General features: G+C 42.6%; 2 protein-coding genes across 7 annotated transcripts in view; both read right to left on the reverse strand.

Moving 5' to 3' along the window:
- fnbp1a (formin binding protein 1a) overlaps positions 1-14160 on the reverse strand; it is a 51261-nt gene that overhangs the window by 31715 nt on the left and 5386 nt on the right. For 3 of the 6 annotated variants that reach the window (XM_055011613.1, XM_055011611.1, XM_055011610.1), the window contains exons 3-4: positions 13733-13783; positions 12776-12953 (exon numbers count right to left, since the gene is read on the reverse strand). In XM_055011613.1, coding sequence (XP_054867588.1) covers positions 12776-12953; positions 13733-13783 — 229 coding nt within the window. The remainder of the gene's footprint in view (positions 1-12775; positions 12954-13732; positions 13784-14160) is intronic. The other 3 variants (XM_055011615.1, XM_055011614.1, XM_055011612.1) reach the window with 1 other exon arrangement.
- On the reverse strand, positions 6719-12768 carry LOC129349161 (uncharacterized). Its single transcript, XM_055011616.1, has 2 exons — positions 7854-12768; positions 6719-7194 (listed from the first exon to the last, which is right to left on the reverse strand). The coding sequence occupies exon 1, from the start codon at positions 11896-11898 to the stop codon at positions 11236-11238; it is 663 nt and encodes a 220-aa protein (XP_054867591.1). The 5' UTR covers positions 11899-12768; the 3' UTR covers positions 6719-7194; positions 7854-11235.

The raw sequence follows: 14160 nt of genomic DNA on the forward strand, positions 1-14160 counted from the left end.
CATGGTTTCTTCTCCCCACGCCAATGCGCTTTGTGCGCTATGTGCTGAGTTCGGGTTGGTTGACGTTTGGAGATGTATTCACCCCTCAGATAAACAATATACATTTTACTCTGCCCCTCACAAATGTCAAACTAGAATTGACTACCTTTTTTTTTTTAATCACATACTGATCTTTATTCAGTTTTATCATGTCAAATTTCCAGTATAATTATTTCTGACCATGCCAGAGTAATAATGGACATCAACCCTAAGTCGTCACTGCAACAGTCTCAGCACTGGAGACTTAATACCAGAATTCTCAAGGATGAGACATTTGTAAAACATTTTAATACCGAACTTGAAGCATTTTTATCAGTCAATACTCCGTCAGTCAAAGATTCTTCTATCCTATGGGAAACCTGTAAGGCTTATGCCAGAGGGTTAATTATCTCATACTCTGCAACCAAAAAGCGTCAAAGTCAGGAAAAACAAAAGTCCTTAGAGAGTGAATTGGTAGATAAAGAAAAAAAGTATATCGATTCTCCTTCACCACACCTGTGGGAAGAAATCACTACACTCAGGTCAGCTCTAAATTGCTTTCTTACAAGAGATGCAGAGAAAAAAATTAAATATACTAAAGAGATTTTATGAGCATGGGGATAAAGCTGGAAAATGTTTGGCCTACTATGTTAAAAAACGTGCAGAATCCCTAACTATTGCAGCTGTATCTGATAAAGAAGGCCACAAAGTATATGAGAATAAATTGATAAATGACTGTTTTAAGAGTTTCTACCAACAGCTGTATGCTTCTGACCAAGCTCTGGATGGAGATCAACTCATGAGCAATTTTTTTGCTCAATTTAGCCTGCCAAGTTTGTCAGAAGAGCAGAGGACTGCCCTTAACAGTCCTATAACTAAAAATGAAGTGACTAAAGCTATAAAATCATTGCAAAATGGAAAATCGCCAGGACCGGATGGTTTATGCTGTGAATTTTATAAACAGTTTCAAAATATTCTTCCAGAACCTCTTCTCAATATGTTCAATTATTCCTTCACAAAAGGAGAATTTCCACAAACACTGAAAGAGGCCAATATATCTTTAATTTTAAAAAAAAAGGGAAATGTCTGGAATCTTGCGCATCCTATAGGCCCATTGCGCTTTTAAATGTGGATAGAAAGCTACTTTCTAAAATCTTAGCCTCTCGCTTAGAAAATCTGCTGCCAGTATTAATAAAAGATGATCAGACAGGTTTTATAAAGGGCCAGGAACTCTTCAGCTAATGTCAGACGTTTGTTGAACGTTATTCAAGCTTTTAAACAAAACTCTATTAACGGTCTAGTGCTTTCTCTCGATGCAGAGAAGGCGTTCGACCAAATTAAATGGTCCTTTTCATTCTTTGTCTTGGGCAAATTTGGTTTAGGTGAGAACTTCATAAAGTGGATCAGAATTATATATAATGGACTGCAGGCGGCTGTTTTGACTAATGGATTCCGGTCTGAATACTTCACCATGCATAGAGGGGTACTGCAGGGCTGCCCTTTGTCTCCCCTTCTCTTTGCCCTGGCCATTGAGCCTCTTGCCGAGGCCATAAGGGAATCGTCCTCAATACACAGTTTACAAGTTGGACAGTTGTGTCATAAAATAACATTATATGCTGATGACGTTCTTATCCTTTTGACTGACCCTGAAACATCAGTGCCAGCTCTAACTGATGTGATCAAAAGATTTAGCTGCTTTTCTGGTTACGAAGTTAACTTGGCCAAATCAGAGGCAATGCCCCTTGGTGCCCTCTCAACAATACCATCTATGACGCCGCCATTTCGTTTCAAATAGTCCCCCAATGGGTTCGAATATTTGGGTATTTCTATTACTCCATTTTTTGGTCAGTTATACAAAGCTAATTTTGTTCCTCTACTTCGTAATATTAAGGAGGATCTGGAACGGTGGGTCTCTCCTCCCTATTTCTTGGTTAGGTCGTATAGCCCTTGTTAAAATGAATGTATTACCTAAGCTTTTATATCCTATTCAAATGATTCCTGTTCTGTTTTCCAAAAGGGTGTTGAAGGACATAAATGGATGGCTCAGCTCTTTTATTTGGAATAAACGTAGACCCAGGCTTAAGATGGCACTATTACACCTGCCAACCTCGATGGGTGGTTTAGACATGCCCAATACTAAAATCTATCAGCTTTGCACCCACTTAAGATTTATAAATGACTGGATTAAGGGTAAAGCTTCGATATGGATGGATATTGAGGCAGCATTGTCACGGTGCAGACTGAATGATTTATTATTTCTTAAAAACTTACCAGAAATTGAAGCTTATTGTACTAACCCTGTAACCATTAATACTCTAAAAGCATGGTGGCTTGTACGCCGTCTCGAGGGCAGATCAAGTCTAACATCTATGTTCACCCCAATTGTAAACAACCCTGCTTTTCCACCAGGCTCTTCAGACCCTGGTTTTCAACAATGGTGTAATAAGGATATTAAGTCACTCATTGATCTGTTTTCAAATGATAGCCTTATGTCATTTGAACAGCTCACTAACAAATACAATTCGACTAAACCAGATTTTTTTCGTTTTTTGCAAATAAGACACTACATTACCCATAGTACAGCCCTTATTGTTCATCCTGAAATATCTGCTATTGAGAGTATGCTGTTTCAACAGAAACTTAAGGTGTCTCTGAGCTCAATTTATCATGTGCTTAATGGACTATCTGCTTCTGACACACGGAGGGTGAGGGGTGTGTGGGAAGAAGAGTTGTCAGTCACCTTAGATTAAGAAACATGGGACTCCATCTGGGTTAATGCAAAAAAGATTTCAATACGCACCCGGGCAAGAGCAATACAACTTAAAATTATACACAGATTACATGTATCTCCTCACCGAAGGCATCTCTTTAACCACTCTCTCTCCCCTCTGTGTCTCAAATGTAAAACTAATGTGGGAACCTTGACTCATTGTTTTTGGTCTTGTCATAAACTTCAACAATATTGGACTGAAATTATCCGGGAAATTGAAAGTATTCTTCACATTAAGATAGACATAGGTGAAAGGTTAAAAAAGTAAAAATACATGTGAAAATAAATACAAAATGATAAGAACATAAAGATTTAAGAGGTTAGTTAAATGGCTGATTAAAAAGGTGAGTCTTTAACCTTCTTTTAAAAATATCGCCGGTCTCCACAGTCCTGAGGTTCTCTGGCAGGCTGTTCCACAGACGGGGGCCATAGTGGCTAAATGCCGCCTCACCGTGGGTTTTTGTCCTGGCTTGTGGTATGGAAAAAAGGCCGCTGCCAGAGGACCAAAGGATCCGCAAGGGTCGAAATGTTAAAAGGAGATCAGATAAATAAGAAGGCGCAAGGCCGTTAAGACATTTAAAAACTAATAAAAGAACCTTAAAATCGATCCTGAAGCGGACGGGGAGCCAGTGCAGCGACTTTAAAACTGGTGTAATGTGTTCCCGCCCTCTGGTCCTCATCAGCACGTGTGCGGCTGAGTTTTGCAATAATTGTAGATTTAAAATACTCTTTTTAGGAAGACCAGAGAACAAGGCATTACAGTAATCTAAACGAGAAGAGATAAAAGCATGCATTAGCACCTCCTGCTGGCCTGAGAGAGAAACAGACAGACTCTGGCTATGTTCTTCAGATATGGAAGCAAATCAGACTCATCAGATTCTGAATTTTAAAAGCTGCTGAATTTCTTACTTTGAATTCTTTTTGCATCAAAATTACGTACGTGAATTTTTAATGCCTGAATTTAGCTCATCAAAATTCTAAAAACCAGTTAAAAATTCAATGTCTTCAAAATTCGCCATCAAAAAAATTTTGATGTCTTCAAACCGTCAAAAAAATTCAATGTGTTCAAAATTCACCATCAAAAAATTCAATGTTCAAAATTCGCCGTCAAAAAAATTCGATGTGTTCAAAATTCACCATCAAAAAATTCAATGTTCAAAATTCGCCATCAAAAAATTCACTGTTCACATCCAGGGGACTCAGGCATAAACAATCGATCTTGACCAAAATCGCACCAACGCCCAGCCAATCACGTGACGCTCCTCCGGTCATGTGACACGGTCGGTTGACCTCACAATACCGGGGTCAACCACGGCTACCAGCATGAACGAAGGCGCTTCAGTGAGTGTATTAATCCTTTTTGTCCTGTATGTGGTTTGTTTTTGTGAGTCAATAACCTGTAATGCATGCTGTTAGCCGCGCTAGCACAGCGTTAGCCGCGCTAATACAGCGCTAGCCACGCTAATACAGCGCTAACCGCGCTAATACTGCGTTAGCCGCGCTAATACAGCGCTAGCACAGCGCTAGCCACGCTAATACAGGGTTAGCCGCGCTAGCCAATACAGCGCTAGCCGCGCTATTACAGCGTTAGCCGTGCTAGCCACGCTAATACAGCGCTAGCCGCGCTAGCACAGTAATAAGGTCACACAGACAGCACGTTCTGCAGCTGAGTAGTTGAGTAACAATTTTATAAACGCACAAATGGGTGGAAGTGTGATTTATGTGCCCGAAAATGCAGTTAAGTCACAGAGCAGTGTTAAGAAACTGGTCACCTAGCAAACTGAATTAGTCTAGGTAACACTTTGTTTATTATATGTGTTTTCTGCTCAAGTTAATGTCCTGGTTTGATTCATTTTAAATTACACCTGATCTTGAAAGGTTTTAAACTGTGCAGTCAAAGTAGTTACAACTGTAAGCGAATAGCTTGAAATGAACTGCCCTAGACTGCCCTGTTCATAACCGACCATTCTTTCACAGAATGCTATATCAAGAGTTATTGTGCAATGATCGTGATAAATGCGGCCCATTTTTTCAACTGTTTCCTGTTTACTATGTGTATCCTCCTTTAATTTTTTTCTAAAAGAAGTGTCTAATGGGGCAGTCTAGTCTTTCAGTCAGGTTAAGTCATTTATCCCATTGGTATTTTGCATTATATAACTTTGTTTTTCTCTATTCTAGGAACTATTGTTAAATCATCTTTATGTGAGACTTGGTTCTCGTTTGGAGCATATTCTCGGACGCATGCCTCTGGAACTGGACTTCTTAGAGTTCACTTGCACACAAGAACTTGTGTTTTTAAATGCTTTATCCAACCAAGTAGAAATTTGCCAAGCTATTTTAAATGCACTGAACAGCTGCACCATCTTATCAGCTCAGAAAAAGAAAACAGGAATCAGTACATTGCAACTGTGCACTCAGAGAGAGGAGCAGCTGGGCGACAAAGAATGGTCACATCCCCAGAGCACCTGTACAACTTACTGGAACTTAATATGTCTGTCTCATGTATAGATAATGGTATCTGTGAAATATTAGCTGAGTATGTCAAATACTTTTAGATTTTTTTAAGTGGACCGTAGACCTAGTTTCAGTATTTGTTTTTCTCACATTGAAATTTGATGCTATATATATTATATGTATCTCAAGAATAATTCAAGATAAAAGCCTGAAATTTTTACTTATTTGTCTTGCTAACATAAGCATATCAGATTGCTATGAAATACAGCAGTGGAAAAAAGTTTTTGGACACCTCATACATTTGTGAAATATTGCTTTAAGAATCCCTCTGAGGTCTTCAAATGCAATTTCTATTAGTTCAGTCACAGCCATAATACTAAACAAATCCTAAAAAAGCCAATAAAAACTTAAAATTGATTGGTTCCTTAAAAATAATAAATTTTGACTATTGGATCATTTTGGTAGAATTTAGTTTTGTTATTCATGTAAACAATAAACAAAAAAAGCATAATTTGTGTCTTGTCTAATGCAGTCAAACCTTTTGAAACACAAAAGACTTTCCAACAAATATTTCACGATAATATTTGAGATTGTGTAAAATTTCAAGGGTGCCTGAAAACTTTTTTCCACCACTGTATCTGTCAAAGCATGAAAATTTGCCATTAGAAAAATGTCACTATATTCAGAACGATATATGTGGTCATGGTTCCATTATGAGGGCTGCACAGTGGCGTAGTGGTTAGCACTTTCGCCTTGCAGCAAGAAGGTCCCTGGTTCGCGTCCCGGCTTTCCCGGGATCTTTCTGCATGGAGTTTGCATGTTCTCCCTGTGCATGCGTGGGTTTTCTCCGAGTACTCCGGCTTCCTCCCACAGTCCAAAAATATGCTGAGGTTAATTGATCATTCTAAATTGCCCGTAGGTGTGAATGTGAGAGTGATTGTTTGTCTTTGTATGTGGCCCTGCGACAGACTGGCGACCTGTCTAGGGTGTCCCCTGCCTTCGCCCGAGTCAGCTGGGATAGACTCCAGCCCCCCCCCCGCGACCCTAGTGAGGATTAAGCGGTGTATAGATAATGGATGGATGGATGGATGGTTCCATTATGCCAATATCATGGTAATGACTGGATGCAGGGCTAATTACACAAAACAACATGTTAGGTTTGAAAGATTGGACTTTTCATAGCCACTTCATTTTTTTCATATTTCAAGTCACCCATAATCTGAGATTATTTGATCTACTTGTTCAGTATCATAGATTCTTCATCACTGTTCTGAGATAGTGTCATTCAAACAATCTCAAATTTCAATGTGCAAAAAAATGCCTGTCGAAGTAGGTTGATAGTGACGGGCAATTTAAAAATAGTTTTTGCTCTGACAGTATTTGGCATACTATATATATATATATATATATATATATATATATATATATATATATATATATATATATATATATATATATATATAGGCTGCTGTTTTGTAATATTGCAACGGATTTTCATCCCATTCACCAGTGACAAAATAAAGTCAGTACAGTCCAGTTCATTTTTAACTCCTGCTTTAATGCTGTGATTGCATATATTGTTCACCAGAAATATCTTAACTTCAGATACATTAAATGTATGGCAGAAACACGCATACTTGAGCCAGATAACCTGTCAGGTGAGTTGGGAGAACAGGTAGGGGAGGGAATCCAACAGTGCACTTAGTTTTGTCAGTCAAGTAAAACTAACTAGAGAACAACACACAACATATCTTGACTGGCAAGTGCAAATACAGGCCAGGATGTCAGTCTTAAATGATGCGTAGTCCTTGTAATGTCCTGGGAATGTAAGGTCTCATAGCAGGTGGAGGCTGTCAGGTATCTGCCATTCACTACTTCTGAGGAGAGAGTTCTTGGTAGAGTCTCCCATCCAGTCCAGAATTTCACCAGACTGGTCAGTTCAGATGGTGTTGCTATGGAGTGGATTAAAATTGATTAAATAAATGGCTACAACAAATTAAATTATCAAAACAATCTAGGGTACACATCTGAAACAGGAAACAGTTGAAAAAAATGGGCCGCATTTATCACTAACATTGCACAATAACTCTTGATATAGCATTCTGTGAAAGAATGGTGGGCTATGAACAGAGCAGTCTAGGGCAGTTCATTTCAAGCTATTCGCTTACAGTTGTAACTACTTTGACTGCACAGTTTAAAACCTTTCAAGATCAGGAGTAATTTAAAATGAATCAAACCAGGACATTAACTTGAGCAGAAAACACACATAATAAACAAAGTGTTACCTAGACTAATTCAGTTTGCTAGGTGACCAGTTTCTTAACACTGCTCTGTGATTTAACTGCATTTTCGGGCACATAAATCACACTTCCACCCATTTGTGCTTTCATAAGCAGAACGTGCTGTCAGTGTGACCTTATTACTGTGCTAGCGCTGCTAGCGCGGCTAACGCTGTATTAGCGTGGCTAGCGCTGTATTAGAGCGGCTAACGCTGTACTAGCGCTGTATTAGTGCGGCTAACGCTGTGCTAGCGCGGTTAACAGCATGCATTACAGGTTATTGACTCACAAAAACAAACCACATACAGGACAAAAAGGATTAATACACTCACTGAAGCCCCGTCGTTCACACTGGCAGCCGTGGTTGACCCCAGTCTTGTGAGGTGAACCGTCTGCGTCACATGACCGGAGGAGCGTCACGTGATTGGCTGGGCGTTGGTTCCAGTTTGGCCAAGATCGATTGTTTACGCCTGAGTCCCCTGGATGTGAACAGTGAATTTTTTGACGGCGAATTTTGAACATTGAATTTTTTGACGGCGAATTTTGAACATTGAATTTTTTGATGGCGAATTTTGAACATTGAATTTTTTGATGGCGGATTTTGAACACATTGAATTTTTTTGACGACGAATTTTGAAGACCGAATTTTTTTGATGGCGAATTTTGAAGACATTGAATTTTTAACTGGTTTTTAGAATTTTGATGAGCTAAATTCAGGCATAAAAAAATTCACATACGTAATTTTGATGCAAAAAAATTCAAAGTAAGAAATTCAGCAGCTTTTAAAATTCAGAATCTGATGAGTCTGATTTGCTTCCATATTCAGATGATAAAAACCTATTTTTGCTATATTTTTAATATGTGACATAAAATTCAGCTCAGAGTCGAAAATCACGCCCAGGTTTTTTACAAATTTTGCTGGTTTAAAATCTTGTAGTTTAGATAAAAGTTTCTCTCTCTGGCCTTCAGGACCTACAACTAAAACCTCAGTTTTGTCCTGGTTGAGCTGTAGGAAGTTCACTGCCATCCATGACTTAATGTCTAAAATACAGTTTAAAAGGGTATCTATTGGCCCTGTGTCATCAGGAGACACAGCAATGTACAGCTGTGTATCGTCAGCGTAGCTATGGAAACTGATGCCGTGTCTCCTGATGACGTCCCCAAGAGGAAGCATACAAAGATTAAAAAGAATGGGACCTAAAATTGACCCTTGGGGAACCCCACACCTAATTTCATGGGTTCCTGAGGAACACGTATCCATACTTGCATATAAACAACGGTCTGTGAGGTCGGAATCAAACCAGTTAAAAACAGTACCAGAGAGGCCGACCAGGTGTTTGAGTCTGTTTCACAAAATATGATGGTCTACTGTATCAAAAGCAGCACTTAGATCCAGTAGAACCAACACTGTGAGTTTTTTATTATCCAAATTCCACCTGATGTCATTTAAAATCTTTAAAAGTGCTGTCTCTGTACTGTGGTTCATTCTAAAACCAGACTGATGTTTTTCTAAAATGTTAATTCTGTATAAAAAGTCATTGACTTGGTTAAAAGCCAGTTTTTCTAAAATTTTACTTAAAAATGGTAAGTTGGATACAGGACGGTAGTTATTGAGAACATTGGGATCTAAATTGCTCTTCTTCAGAAGGGGCTTCACCACCGCCGTTTTAAAGGCAGTGGGGAAGGCACCCGTCTGAAGAGAGCAATTTATAATGTTTAAAAACTGTTCCTCAAAGAATCCATAAAAGGATTTTAAGAGAGGTGTGGGAATTGGATCTAAAAGGCAGGTTGTTGGGTTCACTTGGGAGAAAACTCAACCAAGCGTCCTTGCATCAACCAGGGCAAAACTCTCCAGCGTTTCCTCAGGTAAGGACAGCAGATCAGGTGTGTTCACAGGTAAAACTTGTAGGGATAAAAGGCTGGATCCGATGTCCTTGATTTTGGTTCTGAAGTGGTCTGCAAAGTTCTCACAGAGAGCGTCAGATTGCGTCTTAACAGCTTTATTAAAATTAGTGCCTGCTAAAACATTAAAGGTGGAGAAGAGGAACCGGGGGTTGTTTTTATGGTCTGTGATAAGCTGTGCGAAATGGGAAGTTCTTGCCTGTTAGACTGCTTTATTGTAGGTTTTGAGTTGTTGACGTAAGTTTTCGTAGTGAACTGTTAACTTTGATTTCCTCCATCTCCTTTCAGCACTCCTGCAGTTTCTTTTTAATTGATTGATTTTATCATTTTTTCTCCACGTGGGTATAGATTTTCTTCTGATTTTTTAGTTAAAAGTGGAGCTACTGAGTCCAGGGTTGACTTCAGTCTGCTGTTAAAATTATCAACGATAAAATCACACTGTGCAGGTAAAATTTCGGCAGGAGTGCTTTGTAAAATCTCAATAAAATTTGCAGCCACTTCAGAAGTTAGGTAGTGTTTCCTCACCATTCTCACCGGGGCCTCCTGCTGGTTAAAACTGGTGATATTAAAAAACACACAGTAATGGTCAGACATAGCCAGGTCAACAACAGAGGACACACCAATGGACAGGCCATGGGTTAGAACCAGGTCCAATGGACAGGCCATGGGTTAGAACCAGGTCCAGGGTGTGTCCCCTGCTGTGAGTCGGCTGCGTGACATGTTGCTTAAAATCAAGGCAGTTTAAAAGATTTAAAAAGTCTCTGGACATTGGGTCCGAGGTGTTATCGATGTGTAGATTAAAATCACCAGTTATTAAAACTCTGTTGTATTTGGTGTGAATGATTGATAAAAGTTCTGAAAATTCACTGATAAAAAGGCTGGAGTGATGGGGTGGTCTGTACACTGTTAAACAGAGGATCTGAGTGCTGCTAAAAACAAAGGCATGATGCTCAAATGATGAGTAACTGTTAAAAGACACTTCGGTTGGGGTGAGAGCATTTCTAGTGATGGAGGCTGTTCCGCCTCCTCTTCTACTCTGTCTGGTGGAGAATAAAAAGTTAAAATTTGGTGGGGAAGCCTCGGTGAGAACAGCAGGTGCATCAGTGCCAAGCCATGTCTCTGTCAGGAGAAGACTATCCAGTTTATTATCTAAAATCAGGTCGTTAGTAATAAAAGTTTTGTTTAAAAGAGAGCGCACATTCAGCACAGCCATGTTGATGCTCGTGCCAAACGCGTGCTCCTCCTGGCGTTTTAAAGGAATCAAAGTTCTTGATCTAAAAACAGTCCGGGTTCTGTGTGATCTGTTAAAAACTACAGCTGGGATGTTGTGGGTGATGTTGTCCCGTGTCTCCGTGGAAAGAGGGGAGGTGTGTGAGGTGTGTGGTGAGTGGGCGTGGCCTGTGGGCAGTCAGTCAGCAGGTGCTGATTGAACCGCGTGGTGTATGTTTGCTGTTAAAACCGAGCTGCCCAGTGTGCTTGGATGCAGTCCGTCGTGTCGATAAATTCCAGGGCGGTTCCAGAAGAGGTTAAAATTGTCAATAAAATTCAGGTTGTGAGCTGTGCATGTGTGCTGGAGCCAGGTGCTCAAACTGAGGACTTTGGAAAAGCGCTCGGCACCGTGAGACAGAGTCGGAATTGGTCCGCTGACGAAGACTGACTTACCACAGCTTTCCACAAGTCTGACGAGGTCCATAAAATCCTTTTTCATCAGCTCAGACTGTCGCCAGGTCGTGTCGTTTGTGCCAACGTGAATTATCACACGGCATACTGAGGATGGGATGGACTTTAGCAGCTCAGGAAGTTTCTCCAGGATTACAGCAACGGTGGCGCCAGGAAAACACAGAGTGTTGGCGTTGAAGAAATGGATGTTTCTGACGATGCTGTCGCCGATGATGAGAGTTGTGGGACTAAACAGTAGACGAGGTGACTGGTGGGGCAAGCCAGCAACGCCTCCATCTGGAGCTGGGGAACGCTTCGCTGGCACCTTCGGGCGACGGGCAGGGAGAGAAGCCGGAGCTGGGCGTGTGTCCCTCCGCTGTAGCGCTGAGGCGGGCCGCTCAGCGGGAGGGGAGGCGGAGGTCCTTGTGCCGACAGCAGTGCCAGGTCTGGCGGAGGGGAGCTCCGTGGGCTCCGGATGATGATGACCGTCATGACAGGTAGCAGACTCAGCGCCGGGACGATGATCCAGGGTCGTGCCAGGGCAGTGGAGGCTCCCGAACGCCTCCGCACAGCCTCCTCTAGGAGCCTCCGGCGTGAAGCAGAGGTCGAGGGGCGGGATGACAGCTGCTGATCCGGGACTGCAACCGGCGGGGATGCCGATCCGGCGGAGTGTACAGCCGTCTCGATGTCCAGCAGCGGAGGGGGAGCCGCCGGGCCCATGGATGCCGGGTCGTTGGAGCAGGAAGCCGCTGACACGCCGTTGGCTGCTGGTGCAGAGAAAACCGCTGGCTTTTCTTCAATCTGCGACAGAGCCATGAAACGGTTCGAGAGGGAAAGTGGAGGTGAGACGGCTCTGACTGGGGTCTTCTGCCTGCCCCGGATCACTACCTCTGTCCACGATCACTGGCGGTTGGGTGTAGAGCAGGACGAGGGTCATCGACAAGAGGAATCCCAGGGTGCCGTGTCCTGGAAGGCCACAGAGAGTGAGGCAATCCTCATGGACTGCTCGTGGGTCACCTCCATAGTCCTGGCCAGCAGAGCGTCTTTGTCCCTCAGCTCAGCGGAGAGACGGTGAACATCTTCCAGCAGGTCAGCTATCTTTTCATTTGCCATTCTAAGATGTGGGTCTTTCCCAGGGTACATAGAGGTACCCATGTCGCACTGAGCTGTCGCACGGAAGTGACGCTGTCGCACGGAAGTCAGCAGGCTAGAGTTACCCCTCTGTCTCGGGTTTGAAAAGCACAGTACTCCGCCAAGGTTGCTCAGTCGTATGACTTCCGACGGATAAGTGGAGAGTCTCATGGCTCGGGCCTTTCTGGGGGCGTGGAGGAGAACCTGGACATCCTGGTAGAACTCATACCTGCTGCAGGTGTGAGGTGGAACCCTCCCAGCTCCATGGAGACTGGACATCCTAGCAGATAAGGTCTAAGGTGGAGAAACTAACCAATCATCTGCTCTGTCACTGCAGCACTACTGCAGTCCGTCAGTCTTTGCCACTGATAATAGTTTTATCTGCCCGGTAACAGCTGATGCTACTCAGATACTCTGAAGCTGTTGGATGGTTGAAGGAAACAGGAGCTCATGGAAGGCTGAGGAGCAATTTGATCAGACCTAAATGAAACGGTCACTGTCACAGACCGCTGGATGATTGTTTGTTTGTTAGTTACTTTATTGTTTGTGTTTGTTTACTCACAGTCTTCCTCTCCGTCTTCAGCTCCTGGGTGTATCGAGTCAGTTCACAGGCGATCTGAGAGTTCAGGTTCTCAGCCAGTTCCTCCCTCTGGACCGCCAGTTCATTCAGCTGCTGCAGGGTCGCAGCAAAGGACAGACACCAGGTGTATCTGAAACAGCCAATCAGAGAGCAGGTGTACCTGAAACAGCCAATCAGAGAGCAGGTGTACCTGAAACAGCCAATCAGACACCAGGTGTACCTGAAACAGCCAATCAGATAACAGGTGTACCTGAAACAGCCAATCAGAGAGCAGGTGTACCTGAAACAGCCAATCAGACACCAGGTGTACCTTAAACAGCCAATCAGAGAGTAGGTACAGCTGCTCTAACCCTTGGACGGGACTAAAAGATGCTCCATTGTTGCTGAAAAGCTTTTTAGAATTAGAGTCTGGTTGTTTGCTGTGAAAGCAGCTCAACTGTGGATCTTTTAGAAGACCAGGCAGGGCATCAACGATCCTGGAGACCAAGCAGGACGACCAGGAATGACGGAAACGTTGAAACTAAAGGGTTCCTGATGTTGAGCAGCAGCAAAGTTCCACTGAGGGAAAAACAGCCGATAACAGGGTTAGTTAGCTGGTCTGGTGGAACCAGACAAACATTCCTTCATTTCATGATGAGATGTTGGAACGTTCTCCACTGCTGCTCAGCCACAGATCTCCTGATGTTCTCTTTCTCCCTGAGCCTGGTTCTACAGAGGGTTCCAGTCCTTTGTGTTTGGTTTCCCTGTTGAGCCGGATGTCAGAAGTGTTATTAACAGACATTAACTTGTATTTTCTTCTGCAGATATTCTTCAAAATGAGAAGAATTTGCAGCGTTGGATGGAAACCTGGAGGCTCAATGTGGAGCTTCACAGGATCTCAAGGAAAAACAGAATCAGCATTTTAGTCTCATTAAAAACAGAAGAAACATGCAGACTGACCTGCTCTCATCTTCTCTGCTCCTCTTAGGATGGTACTTCTTGGATAGACTCCTGCAGACAGACAGATAGAGAGAGAGACAGGTAGAGATAGTCGGGAGAGAGACAGACAGGTAGAAACAGACAGGAGAGAGACAGACAGGTAGAGAGATAGACAAGTAGAGACAGACAGGTAGAGAGACAGACAGGTAGAGAGACAGACAGGAGAGGGAAAGACAGGTAGAGAGATAGACAAGTAGAGACAGACAGGAGGAGAGACAGACAGGTAGAGACAGACAGGGGAGAGATGGACACGTAGAGACAGACAGGTAGAGAGATAGACAGGTAGAGAGATAGATAGGTAGAGACAGACAGGTAGAGAGATAGACAGGAGAGAGACAGACAGGTAGAGAGATAGACAGGTAAAGACAGACAGGTAGAGAGATAGATGG

Source organism: Amphiprion ocellaris, chromosome 6 (genome assembly GCF_022539595.1).
Source record: "Amphiprion ocellaris isolate individual 3 ecotype Okinawa chromosome 6, ASM2253959v1, whole genome shotgun sequence".
NCBI lineage: Eukaryota > Metazoa > Chordata > Actinopteri > Pomacentridae > Amphiprion > Amphiprion ocellaris.

Bases quoted from the DNA above. Each gene is read 5' to 3' on its own strand.
- LOC129349161 (XM_055011616.1), bottom strand. From the start codon at position 11,898: ATGGCTCTGTCGCAGATTGAAGAAAAGCCAGCGGTTTTCTCTGCACCA.